This window comes from Drosophila ficusphila, unplaced genomic scaffold (assembly GCF_018152265.1).
Source record: "Drosophila ficusphila isolate 14025-0441.05 unplaced genomic scaffold, ASM1815226v1 contig_791, whole genome shotgun sequence".
Classification (NCBI taxonomy): Eukaryota; Metazoa; Arthropoda; class Insecta; order Diptera; family Drosophilidae; genus Drosophila; species Drosophila ficusphila.
In genome coordinates this window covers 7,185,173-7,205,817 of record NW_025064737.1, presented here as the reverse complement: position 1 = coordinate 7,205,817, position 20,645 = coordinate 7,185,173, and the positions used below count along the sequence as shown (strand labels likewise).

Genomic DNA, 20,645 nt, shown 5'->3' with positions numbered 1-20,645 from the left:
TAAATTTGCAATAGCTATTTTGATTAATTTTAAAACAATTGATATTATCTACTGCACGAGTTAAAAGTTAGTTACTATTTTCTCCATGTTCAACTTATAAGTAAATTCGTAAGTTAAACCTTTAGACACACAGGTTAATTACTACAAACAACTTTTATAAAGTAGAATCAAGATAGTTAAGCAATAGGCATATGCTATTTGAACTAGACAACCTTTACCTATGAATATATTATGATTTCTCTCAGTGTTCTACAGCCACCACGAAACTTGTTGCCTGCCTGCGCCCTTCATTAATCGTGAACCTGGTTGGGAGAACAGAACTGTGTGCGGTGATGGCATTTGATGTGATCCCGAGCCTGCGGGCTGCTGACTGACTCCCCTGGGTGAGCGCAGGTTTTTGGTTGTGATTCTGTTTGTTTGACTGGAATTTGATTATGCACCAGCCACCAGCCACCAGCCACCAGCCAGTTGCCGAGGTTTGGAGGAAGTCGCTCCCTGCACCATTCCCATTCCCATTCCCATTCCCGTTCCCATTGCGATTGCCCCTTCATTCCCTGTTGCATCTGCGCAGAAAGCGTCGAGTGCAACTTGTCATTGTTTATCTGTGGTGGCAGTGCCAAACGATAGCTCGTTGTGCTTCTGATTCTGATTCTGCTTCCGCTGGATGGAAGAGCTTCTGATGTTCCTGCTTCTGCTGCTGCTGCAGCTGCATACAATGCGACTTGCTTGTGCCATTTTCATTTCCATTTCCATTTTCTTTGCCTGCCCAAATGTGCGCAACTGCAGCTTATCTCGAGCCGCGGGGAAGAAAGGGTCCGGGAACTCGGTTCCATGTCTTTGCCATTCACCAGTGCTTCTATTTAGGGTTTCCTTGCCACTGAAGACGGCCATAGAAGTGCCCGCGTCCAGAGTTCTCCGCTGCTGCTAATTAAAAGAGCCTGCCAGAGACTAGATACAGATAGATACATGCGGGATCCGATGAAAAGATCGTACACAGAGAAAAACTAACTAAAATCTTAGGGACATATGATTTATAAAACATTCCAGAAGAAAAGGTATACGGTTTTATCAGAGTAACCAAAAAGTATACAAGCAATTTATTTATATACAATGCAGAACTTTTGGCTTAGACTTCATTAAATTAAAAATTTACTGAGTTAATGTCATGCATTAATACCATAATTATTTTCTGTATTTACTTTCTTAATTTCTTCTCAGTGTAAGTTAGTAAGTGATATCAAAGAGAGGCATCACCCAAGACAAAGACAAAACACGAACTGTAACTGCAACTGCAACTGCAGCAGCAACCTCACCAGCAGCAACATCACCACCACAAGCTGCAACATCGAGCATCCATCGCATCGCCAAGGGGCAGTGCTTGGGTGGCAGCCTGTTAAATGCATTTGCTGCCCTGACCCCTATTGCGACTATCAGGCCATTTGGCGGAAATTTAAATTTAATTAGAGCTCTGCCGCTGCCCAAGTCCGAGAACGGGAAGCTCAAGCCCCAAGACTCGTATCGGTTAGTTAAGTTAAGGCGGTGGCAGGGTCTTTGATGGGCTCTCAATTGAGGAATTGAACAAAGGAATATATTAGAAGACGTCGATAATACTATATTTGTGATATACTCGAACTTTCGTTCGGCAACGGATGCGTGGGAATGAGCAGTCAGAGCTATAAACACATTGTTGCTGTACGAATTTTATTTATTTTCTTTATGTTTCTTTATTCCTTTTTTCAAAGGGGAGACACTCGAGATGCTCTTTGTCCCACGGATTTATGAGGGAAGATACTATCTATACGGGGGTGCGCGCATTATAGCTGTCATTTTACTATTGTCGAATAGTTTATTTGCATACTTATACCCGTTGTTTCGTTTTGTTTCATTCAATTTGCGCCATAACCCGCTGACGAATCGCTGCTGGTGGCATGACGCAGTTCCACCACATACCGGCAATAAATACATTTATCTGTGGCAAAACAATCGGAAAAAGAGAGCACCGAAAAGTACGCACTTGAGTCACTAAAAATGTTTGGTAACTGCGAGAAAAGGGAGAAAGGGTTGAGGAATAGAAATTATGGATGGATCGAAAGGGGAGCAGCACCACTTTAAAGGAGGAAATTTTCAATTTCAAAATTGTCTGACACCCAGACAATTGAGTTATGACAGCTGGCTGAGTGTTTAGTTCTATTTAAGTGCCTCCCAGATGCTCCATCGTGATACGGGATACCTAGATCCATCGATAGATACATCTTATGGGTCTCAAAGCCATGCCTGAGTTTCACCCGTTTGGAGAGTTCGGTCAATCAATTTGGCTCAACAAATTTGCAGCACAAATAGAAACGCTTGGATATTTAACCAAATGGACAATTGTCACGCCAATTTGGTACGCCAATGTCTCCTTTGGCGACCGCCGTTCGACTCTCTGATATTTTTCCCATTCAAACCGCTTTGTTTGTTTTATGCCGCGAGCCAAAACCAAACTGACCATGAAAACAGACAGCCAGTCCCGAGCGGCAGTTCAATAAAAAATATTCGAAAATATGTCTCCGACTTCGCTGTGAAACGCTTGACCGCTTCGAAGGGTATATTTAGTTCAAGTGATTTGTAGAAAACCGTAGGAAAAAGCCGGCGATTTTATTTACATTCGGGTTGATGGATAGCTTTTGGCTCGGGACCGCCGTTCGGCCCCTGGATAAACCATAATTAATTACGATCCGGCGACAGTCGATCGATTGTCGTGTCCCGAGCCTCTGACTTTGACTTTGGCTCCGACTCAGTCCGATACTATCGCCGTATTCGTCTCAAATTTTTGGTCATTTTTTCAACTGTCAGGGAGTTTTCAAACAAATACGCATATAGTTTTCCCCTCGATCGGTTCTGTGTTGTGTGCTGTAGTTGCGTTTTTCACTGGAAACCATTGAAGGGGGAGTGCTTTCTTTTCAAGCGACGACGAGTGCGTACAAAAGGCGCCCCACGAGTTCAATGACACGGTCAGCCAAGATCGTTTGTAATTTCCCTGGAAAGGGGGTAGACCATTGTGTGTATTACGACGAGTGTGTGTACGAGAGTATATATCGGGCAGAGGGGCCGACGTAATGCCGCTTTATCCTGGGATGCGGTCTAGGGCACTTTTTACTGGGCTTTTGTGCTCCGATTCTGTCTGCATTGTGCTCGCAATTCATGGATTTTCATTGTTTGCACCGACAGATGTTTAAGACCGAAAATGTCGTTAATTGACTTACTTAACTCCCCACTCCCACTCCCCCAATCGTAATTGCAATTAGGTGACTTAACGCTCACGTGGCCAAATTGCTGTTTGCGAAAATAACGAGGGGAGTGCGGAAATACCCGGCAGAGAAGCCGACAGGTAATTGGAATTATTCCGATATTAACCCACCTTGCGCAAAGTTTTCCTTTTGGCTTAATTGTTTGTTTACACCCAGAAAAGATAAGTAAATTTCAGCAGGTTTTTCTGTTTACGATGCGGGGAATATGGAGTGAGCACAATAAAGTATGCCACAATCTATATATAAAGCGCAATTTATGGATATGAACTGGCTAAATACACCCTTTTCTGAATATTATTTGCATAGCCGATAAAGACTAAAGAATGACACTTCGGACTGACTGACAAAGCCAAGGAGCACAAGCCATAACGAATGCATCTTCTTCGTTCGAAGAACTAGAGATTAAGTTAATTGCAATGTCGCGGTGCTCTGGCAAAGTCCAGCAAAGCTGGCAACTGGCAACTTGCAACATTGTAGCTAGCTAATGCCACTGAAATCGTTTTTTATTTTGAACTTGAACAGTGGGCCAGGGTGGGAACGCCTAAGCCATCGATGCCTATATATATAGATATGTTCGTTGACCAACTTTTGAAGACAATACCGATTGCAAGACGGTCCACCACCCATTCCAAAGGTCGACGCCGCCTGGCACCCACGTACTGCAACAAAACAATACAAAAAAGCGAAACTAAATCGTGATTTATGATGATTATATTTGAATTGCTCATTGTCTCTCACACTCCAACATTGGAGATTCGGCGGCGGCTGCTTCGTTTTGGGCAAACATTTGGCTCTAACGAACGAACGAACGATTTTGTTTTTTATCTCATTGCAAATAAATAAAAATCAAAATTGGGACTCGCTGCTGGTGCCCTGACCATGACCATGTTGCAGCTGTTGCAAATGCAGTTTTCCACCGAACGGCGATAGAAGATCTGCTGCTGGGAGGAAAAGCTCCAAAAAAGGGAGCTTGGTTGCATTTTCACTTTGGCTGTAACTTCGGGGCCAAAAGGCCCGTTGTCTTGGCCTTAGTGCATTGGGTCTGTAGGGCGCCGGGAAAGTTAATTAATTTTCGAGCGAAAGTTGCCTTAATTAATGCACATCATAGACTGCATTTTGAGGGCATCTAAACTCGCCAAGCATAAACCTTTATCCACGGCCAGCAACCCCTTAAAGTTCGTATTACCAAAGTCCTGCCTGCCGTTGGTTTAAGCAGCGCGTTTTAAATTACAGTTTCACTTTTTAATTAGACCCCGCCCCGTCGAGACGTCTATGCAAAGTCGAATAGAGAGCACGTTGGTGTGCAGCCCATGAAAAGGAAATTTTAATTAAACAGTCTGCGAGGGTTGTGCCACAGCCAGCAAAACTAAATAAAAAGCACATCGCACTGCGAACTCCAATAGCCGGAGTCACACAGCCACGAGTGCTGGTCAGTTCAGTTGCGAAAAATGTTTCGGGGGCTTGGCCAGGAAAATGAAATGGAGGCGGGGCGCTTTTCAGAGGGTAGAATACAAAAGTCTCACTAGACAGTACCGGAAAAAACCACCAAAAACAAAAGAAATAGGACAGACAGAGCTAATTCCAAAACCAATTCATTAATGTTGATTAAACAAATAAGCAAGCAAATCTTTTAAGTCAATGCTTTAAGTACAGAAGTGTATTTTCTTGCTCTTGATTGAATTTAATTTATTTGAATTATTATAAATAGTATGTATATAATTGAATTACTTTTGTGGGTTATAATCAAGCCAATTAATAACATTAACACAATATTTTTCACGGCCCAGTAACATTTTTGAATACAAATATTTCAAGGTTTAACAGAAATGTTCTCATTTAGAAATTATAATATTCCATTGCATTTGTTGAATGTTGTAAATTATTTTATTAATTATTTTCAATGCAAACTCAATTTAAATTCAATTTATTTAAGGGGTTATATACCTTTTTTATTTTCAAAAAATCGAAAATTTTTTTATTGTTTTATCTTAAAGAACAACTCTTTGAGAATATTTTCCCAAATTTTCATAGAGATTCGAGCAGTAGAAAAAAGTTACAGCGCTCCTAACCGCGCGCCTCGTAGCGGCTAGAACCGGAACTTGGAACTTTAAACGCGAATATCTCGAAATGGTGTTTCTTGAAAAATGACTTTGCGGTGATAACGATTGGCGGAAAACTACTAAGCCGATTTACTTCAAATTTTTTTAAATGTTCGTAATGAAATTGTCTTGTGCTTGAACGATCGACTTTTCACGCAAAAATTTTTTTTCGCCGAAATTAATTTTTTAGTGAAATTTCTAGAGACCAAAAAGCTCATTTTTAGCATAAAACGTTCCCGTATGCATAAAAAAATAAAAAATTTTTAAATCGTTCGTTCAAGCACCAGATATTACTCTAAACTAATGAAATTTTTTTACTTTTATGGTTTCAATTGACCGGTTCGACCAGGAGCGTTATCACCGCAAGGCTCTAAAAAAAAAGGCCTCTATGGGAAACAGTCACCCCTTAAAAACTAATTGATATTTTTCCACGAAATTTTGCACAAACATAGTTAATAAAGTGTACTATCAAAAAATTAAAACACCCGTGTAATTAAATAATTGCTACATACCTAAAAAAAAATCCGAACTTTCCTCTTTTTTTTCGACAAAGAAGGTATATAACCCCTTAAAGGAAAGTTTTCCCGAAGTGTAAAAGCCATGAACTAAGTCATTTGCAGACCTGGCTGAGGGATTCGAATAGGGCACGGCATTCAGCTCGGCTCAGATCGTTTTGGCTCGCTTTGGTCGGGGTTCCTGGTTTAATAGCTTCGCTCTTGGCATTGAAATATTTATCATGTCGTGCTAATATTGCCCAGAACCTCGAGGACTGGACACGCTCGATTGGACAGTTGGATAGGGCGCAGCTCAGGAAGGCGAGGGCCAACCAAAGCCAGATAGGTTCGCTTGGTCTTAGTGCCAGTCCAAGTCCAAGTCTATCTATGTATCCGAAGGAGACCCTGCTCCTCCTCCTGGCTGCTTCTTGCGTTGCCTGTCATCATTGACACGCGAATTGCAAAAGTTAATTTAAGTAGTTTCGGCCAAAAGACGACAACAGGGCCAGCCAAACTGCAGAGTGCACTCCTTCGGGCCCTGAACATTGGCTCTGGCTTTGGCTGTGGCTATGGCTATGGCTTTGGCTAGTCATGGGCAGATTTATATGGCCATTTGGCTAATGAATTGCGGCTAGCGGCGGACGAAGAAATAAGAGCTGATCCATGGGCGCACATAAATCATGAGAACTCAACTTCGTTGCCGCTTTTACTAAACTACACTTCGATTTCATTCCCGAGAAGCCAGATCATCGATGAGCTCCATCGCCGCCGTTTTTATTTTCTTTGAAATTTTTCAGCCATCAGCGGTTTTGTTCGCGGCCCGCATTTGTTTTCGAATGCCATTTACTTGTTTTTGTTGGCCATCTCGTCGCACGCCATGTGAATTATGTGGGAGTTTTGTTGGCCCTGCGCAAACATTTCAATTCGAAACCGTCTGTAATTATTGCGCAAATGTGACAAGACAAACAGTTTTGTTGAACACATGTATGTGAGAAAGGCAAAACCCCGAATAAAACATAAGAAACAACCTAAATGGATGGCAAGGTCATCCGAGTGAGCTGCGGTCTCAACGAAACCCTTCGCAAAGGTTTTATTTTCGGTGCTTTATGGCCAAAACAAAAATGCGGGCCCCAAAGGAAATGCCCAGAATATACGCGGCCTGAATCATCGCCGTCGAAAGATCTTGCAAAATAGGAAATATAGGCGTGCATATATGTATAAAGATCGCGGTGCTAAACAAAGCGAGTCCCCACAAATTAAGGCAACGCCAAGCGGCGTGAAATGAAACGGCAAAAGAAAAATGTTTGAAAAACAGAAAAAAATATAAAGACACGAGACGAATCGCCGCTGAAGTTAGGCAAACGAAACAAGCCAACAACTCATAAACAAAACGTATATTAACCGAATGTTTTCCCGAGGATCTGTCCACAGTGCAAGTAGCTAGCACGGGTATTTATTACATTTTTGAATCACAGAAAAATCAACGTGAAATATTTGGCACACATTCAACTAAGAGGAGAAGCAAGATGAAAAAAAAAACCAAATACAAATCATTGGGGCACGCGACGTTTGGCGGGGGCCTGGCGTCCCGAGATCAATAAAAATAGCCACTCGCAATCGGCGGAAAGACGTGGGCGAGCATCTTCATCATTATCATCGTCATCATGATCATTGGCATCTGAATCGAAAACATCATCATCGCCGGATGATGGCTCGATGGAATGCCATCTATGCCACAGTTAAGAGCCAAACAAAGTGCAAGGACGTCCCAAGGGGCCTGGACCTATCCCCACCTATCCATTCTCCATCCTCCATCCCCCACCATCCATCCACCATCCTCCATCCCTATTTGCTGAATATAAAAATATCTTCTTCTCGGTATCTTTGGCTCCGCCACTCCGCTCCAAAGGTGAATGAATCCAAAAATATTTCTGCACGCAAGTTGTGCGCGTAATTGCACGTTGCTGCACCTCGCTCTCGGTTATGGGAGTCACTCAGGCTCCACACTCGGGCTCTTATTCGGAGTAGGAGCTCGAGATTGGGATCCAGAGTCTGTGGGCTGCTCGACGCGGCATCTTCGGCTTAACCCACATACAGGCAAACTTCCCTCTGCACACAGATGCGAACACCACCGATGCATTCCTAGCGCTTTTTTATTTATTCTTTCTTTTTTTTTTTTTTTTGACTTGCTGATTGGCGGCATCCCCGTCGCAATATCTAACTGGATCTAAATGGAGTTGTGGGCTTAAGTTCTTTGAACCGACTAAGGGACATAAAGTTCTAACTGCTCAGAAAGTGGAATTTCTACGCGGCTAACTTAATTGTGGACATGATGGCAAACATTATTCAGTTGTGAATTTTCTAAAAATATCTCCAATAAATATACAAGATAAAAGAAACATCAAGAAGATTTTTTGGGAGCACTGAATATTTTCAGAGCTTTTGAATTTATAATATATTATTTAATATTCATACGATTTTTGGGGTAAACAACAAATTTAAAAACAAACAAACTAAGAAACACAATGTTCCAAACAGAAAAATGTATATTTTTAAAGACTGCACATAATATTCAGTTGGCGAGGAAAACTATTGAACTAGTTCACCCACACGACTGAAATAACCAGGCAGCAGACTGACTTCACTTCTCGCACACAAATGTCGCATTTTATGGGCTCTAATATGAAAATCATTGCCGCTCGTCCGCTCCGCTGCCCATTTTTCAACGACTGGGCTCCTCAAAAATGCAGCAGCTCGTTAGAGGCATTAGGGCCCCGGACATTATTATTTCCCTGGCGGATGACATATGGCAAAGTGGGGATCTGCCTGTGCCTGTGCCTTTGCTTTTGCCTTCCTCCCAGTCGCACATACCTGTGGTGGCGGCGCGTCTTATTAGAATTTATGATTGCCATCTTTTTTGCTTTCTTTGGCGCCGGTTTTGTGGACTTTGGTTGACTTGCTTTGCTCGCTGGCTGCCCAGCTGGCATTTACTCTTAGTTTATTATTTATCATGCACTTTATGGAGCCCCGAACAGCACACGTATATATTTGCATTTATAATTTCAAATTTTTTATGGCCAAGCGTGAAAATGCCTCACAAGACAACAAGAAAACGGCAAAACTGCAAACTAAAAAAAAAAAACTAAAAAGGAAGGCAGCAACAAATCTTTTTCCAAATGCATGAAATTTTAACGTGCATGACGCATCCGACACAAGCTGAAGGAGTGAAAATGCTTATAAATTATACAAGAGTCAACTAATTGGATTCGATTATTCATCACTCCGCCCTTGGGGTGGATAAACCTGGGATTTGCATGAATTTTCCCACCCGTCGAAGCTGTTTATCAAGATAAATATTCAAAACAACTGCGGTGAAAATCAAAGCAGCAGAAAATCCTCAAAAAACGCGAAATATCGAATGTTTGTACAACTAATGAACCTTCAATTGGATTAATTATGAACACATTTGGCCGAATGTTTGTAGATAAATTTCTGACAAATTTGGCTTGCCGTTTCGCAATTAATGGGACAGCTGATCTAATAAATTACCTGACCCTTGATTTGCACGCCATATAATGGTGGGCATGTGCAAACAAATAACTGATTGTTTGCACCTATCGATTCGAGTTGTGAAATTTTGTCGTATTTCACCAGGTACTATTGCAATGACTAACAGCATTCTATTTCACACCGATAAATCTTTTGATGAATGAAGTGCCTTGCTGCCCACGTAACCGAAACAACGCTGAAATATTTGCATATTTCAAAATCATATTTACGAGTCCGACTCCAATCAATTAGCGCATTAACATGCTTTTATTATGTATCACATTCAAATTGGGCAAATCGGCGGTAGCCACATTATGAAACTCGTTCTCGGCGCCATTACCAAAAAAAGGCGAGAAACACAAAAGTATTTTCTACGTGGGCGATCCCAAAGTGAGTGAGCAACGAGATTTGCGGCTCGTTAAGTATTATAACTTAATTAACTGCAAAGCGATTTGCGGAGATGCTTGAAAGGAAATCAAATATTTTTTCAGCTCATTGTTAAATGTTTACGGTAAATATTTAGCTGTATATTTTCGGTCCATTGCATAACTTGTTTTGTTTGCAGTTTTTCAAAGAGTGCAAAAATTTAATTTTCTTTTCGAGGCTTTTGTTATTGAAATCGCTGTATTCGACTTGGCCGATTAGTGCGTAAAACACTTTTACTTTTTTCGAGCCAAAGACAATGCCTCTTGTTATGTAAATTGATTTTCTCGGTTTTTATAGGCCTGGGGCTCGAACATATCGAACTTTATTTTTAGCCAGGGCTTATACCCCCCCATTGCCAATCAAGCGCAAGAGCAAAATGTATTAAAATCTCAGTGAAATTAATTAGGGTGCATCAGGGTCCGTCTGTAAAAAATAGAGGCAATATCTGGTGGATATGTTCGCTTTTGTGTAAACATTTGCATGCACATCAAAAGTAACTGTAACCGAATGTTAGTCTGGCCGGCAAAAAGTAACAAACAGCCAGCCGACAGGCAACAACAGCAGCAAAAGATCAAAATCATTTGAAAAATTGTTTGGCGAAATGGTAAGTCCAAATCGAAGATGGAAAATGTGTGCAGCTTGGAAAAAAAGGAGGGAAAAACGAGTGGCCGGCGGAAGAAACAAACCAACCACTCCCGGACGAATGCAGATGTTGCTGCCTGCTGTTGCTGCTGCTGTTGCTGTTGCTGCTGTTGATGTTGCTGTTGCAGTTTCTAAATGCCGCCGCGCACCAATTCACCGAGAGCCGAGCGCTGCAACAACGGCAACGAGAATGCAAACTTTGCATAATTTATGGCAATCAATTTCGCGTGAACATCAACACGGTTGCAATGCAAAAGATACAAAGCACCACCACGGCAACATTGCCGAGTTGAAAGCAAAAAAAAAAAATGGCGCAAAAGAAAAGAAATTGTGGCAACAAACAACGGACTGACTGCAAGCCATCCGTCTATCGAATGCCAGTATCAACTTATTTAGTTCTACTTAAATGTTTACTTTCATCAATTCGCAACGAATCGCCTCTTGACGCTCGGCCATTCGCCGCCAGCGGAGCAATGTCAATTGGCTGCGGATTGGATTGTCCGATGTTGCTTTTTGGTCACAAAACTGTAGCTGGTCAAAAGAGAGCTAGAGAGCTAGTCGCCCCAACAGGATGCCCGCCATCATCGTAGATACATTCACTTTGTGGAACGCTTTGGAAAAGTCATGCAAAAGCAAAGGCAGCCGACTCTTTGGAGTACGATTTCGCCTGGCCCTAATCTAATTGCCATCGCCTAACCCAATTGCCCAGTTCTCGAATTGCAATTTAGAACTTTCACTCGCAGCCTTGCCATCGCCGACCAACCCAACCACCCACAGAAAAAACAATGATTGTCTTGTACTTTCGAGAGGATGGATGGTGTTCTCCTGGCTCAAAATACATATCATTTTACATAATAAATTTAATGCCGAAGACTACAACAAATTGCAGCTTGTGTGGCGGCGATCCCCTTTGTCTTCGCTGACAGCTTGCAATTTGCTCATAGGAGCAGCAGCAGCAGGTGCCTGCCGCATTGTGTCTACTGTAGTTATCAAATAAATACTAAGCACTCAACTCTACTCTACTCCCATTCTGCTTGAGTGCCGTCTACACTAACGCGGCGTTATGCATTCACCGTTGCTTTTGGCCCACTTACCAACAACACTTACTTACAAAAAACTTAGCAAAAACAAAAAAAGTAGAGAGAAACAAAACTTAAACGAAAAACCAAGTTTTTCCTGATTTATGTCCGAACAAATTGTGTGTTGGCTGCGGCGGTTTCCTTATACGACATGATTTAAGTGAATTATGCTGTGATTTTGATATGAATTTTTAACGCTCTTAACAAATGAAAACGGTGCTGTCCGATTAGGATCAGGGATATGCGCAGAGGTTACAATCTGTTGACTTCCTTCGGTTATTAATTTCTCCACTTATACGCTTTCCCGACTGATTAACCCCCATCTGTGTGAGGTTAAAATCCGCCAACTTTTACGAACCGCATCGTTTACAGTTGGCATCCGCTGCACGCAACAGATGGAAATAGATGGGAAATTGTGAAAGAGTTTTAATCAAAGTGGGAACGCTGGCCGCTCTCCGTTTGATATCTTTCTCGCGGCTGCCTTGACACGCAATTGAAGTGAGGAGCAGCAGCAGCAGCCCCTCCGATCGAGGGCCAAAAATAAATCTCGAAGAGATTCTTCATTTCGAAATGTCTTTGGGGGAAATTGGGGCCAAAAGCGTGGCAGTCGAGATGAAAATCCATGCGTGCACTTGACGCCGCTGAACCCACAAATTGGTGGTGTCATTAGGCAGATATTGATTTGAATTTATTGGCAATTCAATTAACTCTAACCGAATGATCGAGGGAGCTGGCTTTCAATTATTTTTCTTTTTTTATCGATAGGAAGGAGTGAAGTGAGTGAAGTTCTGCTGCTGAAGCTGCTGCAGCCCATTAATTGTCTGGCGGCAGCTGGCGCATTACAATGCGGAAATGCAATCGAATCGAATGGATCCGAATGGAATGGAATCGAACCGAACCGAACGCACTTCACACGCAAATAAACAGGCCGTTGTTGGTCTGGAGTTTATCTCCGGGATGCACGGCAGCAATTTATTCTTCATCGCGGGGTGAAGAAAGTGAATAGTGAATAGTAAATAGGGAACGGCAAAAGGCGAATGGCGAGCAGTTATGCAAATCAGCAGGTAGTCCCCGGAAAGGTAGAAAAACAGACCCACAGGTCGGTCGTTCACCGCCACAAGTATCCATGAGATACGCGCAACTCGCATGCAATTTGCGGCATTAGAATATGCGCACATGAATAGATAGAAATGCAAGGCAAAAGCAAAGGATTCCTGTGGCTGTTGCGTTGCTGGTGCATTGAATGCAGAAGATTTCCATTTAACCGCAGCTTTTTGTGTGCTTTCATTAGACAACTGAAATATAATTGCAAGTAAGGGTAGCGAAAGAGCAGTGACTGTCTTTGTTGGCGATGGGAAAGCTGGGGAAAATAATGGCAACAAATAACCGAATAATACCCGTGAAACACAATAAACACACACGGGCAAAGAAATGTGTAAATATCACTTAAAAATGAAAATGAAAGTGAAACCGTTTTCATTCATCCATTCAGACGTATCTGAAAAATAGATGAGAAAGTTCAATTCAGCACGAGAAAGAGTTGTCAATTCATTCAGAAACGCCGGGTGTCACTTTGATTACAATTTCCATTTCCCTTCGATTTGTGCACTTATCCATCTAGATGGCCGTGTACTTTTCAGTCCCAATGTCACCGTTGATTGCATAATCATCTGACCGTCACTAATTCCTACGTAATTGGAAAGCGATAATGTCAAAGTCTTTGCCTCGCCGATCGTGCTTGGGGCCCTCCCATCGTATGCATCGCATCATATGCACCACATCTGTTGCAACTTATTAATTTTTGGGGCCAACAACCGTTCCGAGTTGTAAACGAAATGCCCAAATAAAAAAACAGAAAGAAAAAAACACCCCACACAAAGCCGCTTACACTCTTAAGTGTTGGGCCGAAACTGAAACTAAACGCTATTAATTTTTACACACGGTTTCACTGCAGTTCGAATGCGTTTTTCATGAGCTCGCGGCTCTGAATTTTATAGCTCCCAGCTAAGCTGCAGTGGCAATGGGTTTGGATTTGAGTCAGGTCTGGTGTGGTCTGCTCTCGTCTGGGCCATTGTTTTGCAATTTTGTTTTTATTTTAGCCCAGAAAGCGAGAGAAAGAGAGAGGGGGATGCGGTGGCACGATGATGATAATGAATGATGCGCCGAGCAACCGAACCGCCACAATACCTATTGAGTAATTACAAAAATTTTAAAGTTTAATTAAAATTGTGTAAATAATCGTATTTGTTTGGCTTTGTTACCGCAGGCGGGTGTTACTCTTGCGAAAATGAAAGTGCCATTAAATTTTGATGCTCAATTGTGGGAACAACAAGAGTCTTTTGAAGAGCTCACCGTTTCACACTTGACGAGTTTCAATAACTTGACATGAAAAGCAGAAGTAACTGGATAGTTTTACCGGTAATTGCTTGAAGAAAAACTTATTTTTTGCCATTATATACTGTGCTATACCTATATCCTCACTACTTTGCTGGGTAACTAATCTATTTATTTATGCCACTCACCTTGTAAACCTCCGAGAAGAATCCCGATCCGATTTTCTCCTTGACGAAGTCATCCACGGAATATAATGCTGAGACGGCGGTTCGAAGTGCCCGACAAGAGCTGCCGGTGACCAGGCGATCGGATGATATGGTCCTTGTCACTGGAGCCGGCGGCAGACCGTTTCCGATCCAACCGCCATTGTGGAGCGGCTGATGCTTCGCCGAAGCTTCGGCGTTGATGCCGTCTCCATTGGAAACGGTGGCCCCTGCACCTTTGTACGCCGCACTCGCCGGTGGTGTTGGTGTGCTAATGGTGCCGCACATACCCGCTGTGCTGGGCCAGACGAAGGGGGAGTCCCGGGAGGAGTCCACCTGGTCCACGGACAGGGTGCACATCTCCAACGGCGGTCCGGGTCCACTGTGCTGATTCAGGCTCATGTTTATCAGCTACGACGTATGTTGCTGTCGTATCCGGATGTGTGTGTAGAGTTGGTTTGCGTTTGGCGTTGGACGACCTTGCGTTGCCTGCTTGTGGCTGGGATCTCTGCCGATCGAGCTGGATCTCTGTGTGTGTATTGGCTGATGCTGGAGCTCTTGGCTACAACATTCTATCGTCCATGATAACACAATATTTGGCGGGTTAACGCGACGGTTAGACGGGCACGCTTTTATTTACGGATGCTATTTTATTGTTTATTTATGGAACGCAGCACGAAACATTTATCGGACACATAGGCCCGAGTTGACAACTTTCAAAATTTTGAAAACGATAAAAAAAATTGTTTGCTAAAATTAACTATCAATCACTGTTTGTTGTTTGCTTCGTAGAATCTTGTGTACTTAGTTGGTTGTTTATTATCGATGTTTGGAATGTTTTGGATTGTTTTTTCGATTCTTGGCACGTTGCAGTTGTGGAAGCTGCACTGGAAGCGCTCGCAGTTGGAAGTCTGAAAAAATGCAAGGTATACAAGTTAATATATTTCAATCTCGTCGCTCTAATGAAATGCAAATAAGGACGTTTATATATAGGTATATTTTTGTTCGAAAAGCCAACGAAGCGATGCGCGTGATCAACATTTCTGTGTTTATTCTTTTTGGGCGATACCGAGTTGAGCAGAAAGCCGATTACGGTAAAAAAAAAATTCCGAGTTGAGCAGAAACGATTTTTGGACATAAAAAATGAACGTCCGAGTTGAGCAGAAACCCGATTACGGTAAAAAAAAAAAAAAACATCCGAGTTGCGCATGAACGCCTTTTCCACATAAAAAACCAATGTCAGAGATGCCACAAAATCATTATTAATTAAATAATTTAGTTTTTCAAAAAAATGGTTCTTTTTTCAGTTTTCAGTTTAGTTTTTTTTTTTGAAAAATTACTTAATAATCATATAGCATATGTATCAATGCAAAAGTGCGCGCGCACTTATGCATTGATACATATGCTATATGATTATTAAGTAATTATTCAAAAAAAAGGTTATGTTTTCTGTTTTTAGTTTTTTTTTTTTTTTAGAAAAATTACTTAATAATCATATAGCATATGTATCAATGCAAAAGTGCGCGCGCACATTTGCATTGATACATATGCTATATGATTATTAAGTAATTTTTCTAAAAAAAAAAGGATATTTTTTCAGTTTTTTATTTAGTTTTTTTTTTTTTAATTACTTAATAATCATATATGATATATGATTATTAAGTAATAATTATTTTCAAATAAATGAATAATAAATATGTAATAATTATATGAATAAGTAATGATTTTGACGCATCTCTGACATTGATTTTGCCCAACTCGGATGTTTTTTTTTTTACCGTTATCGGTTTTATGCTCAACTCGGACGTTCATTTTTTATGTTCAAAAATCGTTTCTGCTCAACTCGGATGTTCATTTTTTATGTCCAAAAATCGTTTCTGCTCAACTCGGACAATTTTTTTCAATTTTCTGCTCAACTCGGCTAGCCCCTTCTTTTTTTATGGGGTGCAAATTAAAATACTTCAAAGAATTCGCCTTATTTTCTGTTGTCACGCGCAGCAGAAAGTAATACCCAAGTGCCAGCAATAAATTCTCGAAAGCAGGAACTCGAGATATTTGCAAAATTAAAGGGAACAGAAAACCTAAAAGCCTAAAGCCTCAGAATACATTTTTCTAAGCAATTCTATGTTTAATTTTGGCAAGATTAAAGGCAGATAAAACATTTTTTCAAGGAAATATTAAACAAATCATCAGATAAGGGTACAAATAAATCGGTGCTCTATTTATCATCGCAACAGTGTTGTTGGTTATTCCAGTTTTCGTAGACATTTCTGATTAGCACACAACAAAAAAAAACATCCCAAACTAACAAGAATGAATTAATTGACCCTGCTTGAATTTGCTAATAAATATTCAGGGTCAAAGTCGACTCCATTGGCAAAGTTGTGCTTATCAGCCGGACTCTTGAGGTGATAGCCACAACCACCAGTTACTTTATATACAGGTTTTGTTGCGGCTTGATAACAACGACTTTTCAAGTGCGATAAAACACACGAACATTCATTTTCACAAATGTACTGACTTCTTTTCTGCTTTTGCTTTTTTTTTTTTTTTTGTTCCGAACAAACAATGTAATTTAGCAGCAATTCGGTTATCATTTCGCTGACTTTTGTCGTGATTTGTTTTCGTTGCTCCGCCGGAGGTTTGAGGGGGCAAATGAGTTCAGTTCATCAGCAAATAAGTGAGATAAACACGATCACTGAAACCTTGGCAGCGAGCTTGAAAACTCGGAGTGGTTAAGTGGGTTGAAGGAGGTAAAATCCCCAAGGGAGGTCTCTAAAGGGCTTCACAATCGGAAAAACACCACCACCTACCTCGAAGCACTTGGTTGGTTCCACTCCAGAGATAAGTTTAGCAATGATATAACCAAATATTTTGCTGCCATAATACCGGAGAACAACGGCAACAGGTTGGAATTTTTTCGATTTGCCATTCCTTATCACAATGTAGCCATATATATTCGGCGATAAGATACAGAGAAATTAATTTTGGGCGACAAAATATAAAATCATCCAGCACAAATTGGGCTCGTAAAGGATCATGCGACAAAAGGCGATCATATCTGATAACGGAAAAGAGCCAGCTTACAATTAAAACTATAACAAAATAATTACACCAAATTTCGACATAATGATAATGATAGGGGCGAAGCGAGCACACAGCTCTCACTTTTCCGCTGGCCAAAGTCAAAATAAAACACAAATTACCAAGCACATTTTTGCAGTCGGCAAACGGGGAAGTTATGCGAATTGAGATTTGCTATTTGGCATTTTTTGTGTGTCTTTCCTACTTTGCGAAATCTGTCCAAACACAACACACAACGAGCCGCAGCCAAAGTCGATGTTAAAGCCGGCAGCAGGCCATAATTAGGGTCAATTGCGGCTAACCGCCGCCAATCGACGACAACGAAAGCTTTTGGCCAAATGAAGCGGCCGGGGAAAAAGTGCTACACTTCATTAGGCGCCATGACAAACGAAGAGTTTTGCAGCGGAAAGTGGGGCCGTGGCTCCGATTTAATAGCAGCCTGCCCCACGGTTACCTAAGGATCGGTTTCAGCCACGCCCCCGACGACAGTTGTCCAATTACCGGCAGGTCTTTGTCAAATTATCTCGTTTGGGCCATGAAATGGATACGTGCTATCTCCACGGCCAGTTGTGAAAGTTCCCATAAAACCTAATGAGTTGCAAAGTTAAATATTTTTGTAAAAAATAGTAAACATTAAGCTTTGATATCTTGGAGAAGAGCGCTATGGAAAGAGATAGTGTTGCCGATGGAGGGAAATCCATCCATCCATTCCGTGGCCCACAAAAATTAGTTTAGCACGCTCCGCAAACTAAGTCAAGGCCCCCAAGCAACGATTTTCGACTGCAAATCTATAGAGTCGAGAAAAACACTTAAGCAGACGGTTTTCTACGACCCTTTCAAAGGGGCATGCATAAATTTTCACATCACGTTCCAAACTATTTATCTCGTGTGGAAAACCAACGGCGAAACATCAAAATATTTATGTTTTAATAGGAATGCCAGCCAAACAAAGGTCAGTCGGCATCCGCGGTTGTTGCCAAACATATGGAAAATAGATGTTAAGCCCCACAACGGAATGCTGCAATCTGAAAACTCAGCAGCTTCACGAAGATGAAATGCCCTATGAGCAGGTAGCAGCTGAATTTAATGTAGAAATCTAAAAACAAAGCGAGCAAGAGGTGCCATAAATAAAGAACATTTAAAAAATATATATTTTAGGTTTGCGCAAGTTCAAATAAAAAACATTTCCCATAAGAACATATGTATAGTCAAACTTTTTTCTTCAAAAAGAGGGAAATTTAATTTACCCTAAGAGTTATTTTTAATTTCTAGAAACTATGCTGCAATTTTAAGAACCACTTTCATCAAATATTTACTGTATTAATCATACTAAATGAAGTTAATATTTTCAAATATTTGTTAGCCATAAATGCTTTTTGCAAAGTGTTTCTGGCCAGAGAAACCAATGAAATTAATTTCAGCACACCACTTATCTCCATTAGATTTTGATGGCGTTTGGAGGCATTCTCCAAATCGAATGTTAAACCGTTAACCGCCACAAGGTTCGAGTCAATAAACCGCTGCCGTCTGCGGTGACTCTGTTGCTGTGCGAGAGATCAAGTTGCATTTTTATGGGGCCAAGGGTCGTCGTGGCCACCATCACACCATCACCATCATCGCCATCAGCTTCATCATCACATCTTCGCCTACGTAGGCGCGTGCCTGGAGAATTGTGTGCAATACACACTCGGTTCGGTTCCAGCTGAGCCATTAAAGAGGCATAAATCTTGGTTATGAAATTGGAAATGATTTGCTCTGCAGACAACACGTTCAAGTAGGGAGCATAATGCCCCGAGAACTGATGCGTTCAGGAAGTGCGCCATAGCCCCTAGACCCCGAAAAAAGCGTTAATGAAAAGGAAAGTTGGTCAGCGGCACAAACAAAAAGTGCCACTTCATGCCCACCGCCGAGTAGAAAGAAAAACAAAGACGAGAAGACGGCGAAAAGAAGCCAAGGCAGCTAAAGAAGAAGAAATTTCTATAAACAAAGAGATGAGACGCAGAGCCAGAGCAAAATTATCAAAGAACAACAAAAAAAAAAAAAAAAGAAGTGGAAAATGGGACATGGCACACTCTTGGGCCCACAGAAACAACAACAAAGACTGAATGAAATTCATGTCGTTGTCGCGCTCATAAATTCTTCTACGCCTATATGCGCCCGGTATCGCTGACTATCTGAAAGATACACCCACACTCGGTGAAAAACTAGCAACTCATTCAACCGGGGAGGTGCTGCCTGCATCCGCTGTATGTGTCTATAGCCCAACTTATAAAAAAGAATCTATGTAAATTTGTGTATTTTGAATAAATTCCAAGCCCATCGAAGGTGTGAGGCTTTATCGTACTCTTTTTTTTTTTTTTGGGGCCCTAAAACAAGTGATTCATGCAACGAAATGGAAAGCGAGGAGAAATACACAAATCTATGTATACAAATTCATAGGCAAAGGAATGGAATGGAATGCAGGGTCAGAAAGCACAAGATAAGCTTAATTAGCCAACAAACAAGTTTCACTTTCTTCGGGTACAGAACGGTCGATTATAAGCTATTTCTGAATGTTCAACGATTACTGCGCCATTTAGGCATTTCAACTAATTGGCAGACATTTCGTTTTCGGGGGGTGGGAACTCACGTGCCGCCCATCGATCGGCACAAACTATCCACCCAAAATAAAACAACGTTGTCTGTCGCAAATGAACTTTAAGATCGAAGAAACCCAACTAGAACGACAACAAAAATGGGTTTATTTTCAGCCTCAAGTGCAAGTCCTATAAGAAGATCGGACAAAACAAAACACTTGATGAATGCAGCTAAAGAAGGTGCAAAAACCAAACAACAACAGAAGGGTGCGGAGAATGGGCACAAATGGTTTATTTTATTTTATTTATTTTTTCCCTCTATGCGGGCACAAGCGCACACACAAATGAAAACAAATTAGCTTGGGCAGCATTAACAGCCGGCTGCCGAGGGCGGAAGTACGGGGGAGTTTATTGTTAATTTTATAAACACCACGGAGGACCACTAACGGACAAATGAACAAAAAAAAAAAAAAAAACACCACAAAAATGCAGCAGTAGCAACAACCACCAAACCGGAAAAATCCCAATAGGGCAGCTGCATTTTTGTGGGAAACCCATAGCCAAGTGGAGGATGCATTCGGATTGGGAGCTATAGTTTCTCGATCTCTGCAATAACGAGCGCAACATCTGTCGCAGTTTTACGTGGAAATCCGACTTTCCGCCGAATCGGGGAAAAGGGAGAAACTGAGAAACGCTGAGGAAAAGAGCGAGAGATGGGAAAAACACAAACATCGGAAGCAACTTCATCATAACTTGCAAATGTGTTTGTGTTATTTTTACATTTCCGCTGCTTACGAAAATATTTACGCTCCCCTTCGCACCAGACCTTCCCCATTTCGAATCTTAAATTCCAGACGCTCGCACACACG

General features: G+C 41.5%; 1 protein-coding gene and 1 long non-coding RNA gene across 4 annotated transcripts in view; one reads left to right on the top strand and one right to left on the bottom strand.

Annotated features, from left to right (window-relative positions):
• The window catches only part of LOC108087926, a 52,473-nt gene that overhangs the window by 30,744 nt on the left and 1,084 nt on the right, over positions 1–20,645 (bottom strand). For both annotated transcript variants that reach the window (XM_017185512.2, XM_017185513.2), the window contains exon 2: positions 14,102–15,027. In XM_017185512.2, coding sequence (XP_017041001.1) covers positions 14,102–14,518 — 417 coding nt within the window. In that variant the 5' untranslated portion in view covers positions 14,519–15,027. The remainder of the gene's footprint in view (positions 1–14,101; positions 15,028–20,645) is intronic.
• On the top strand, positions 14,933–19,543 carry LOC108087930. 2 transcript variants are annotated; one of them, XR_001771197.2, is made up of 2 exons: positions 14,933–15,042; positions 15,095–15,270. It is a non-coding gene; the product is annotated as an uncharacterized LOC108087930 (long non-coding RNA). The 2 variants fall into 2 exon arrangements; XR_001771196.2 differs by lacking the exon at positions 15,095–15,270 and adding an exon at positions 18,643–19,543 and having other exon boundaries at positions 14,937–15,042.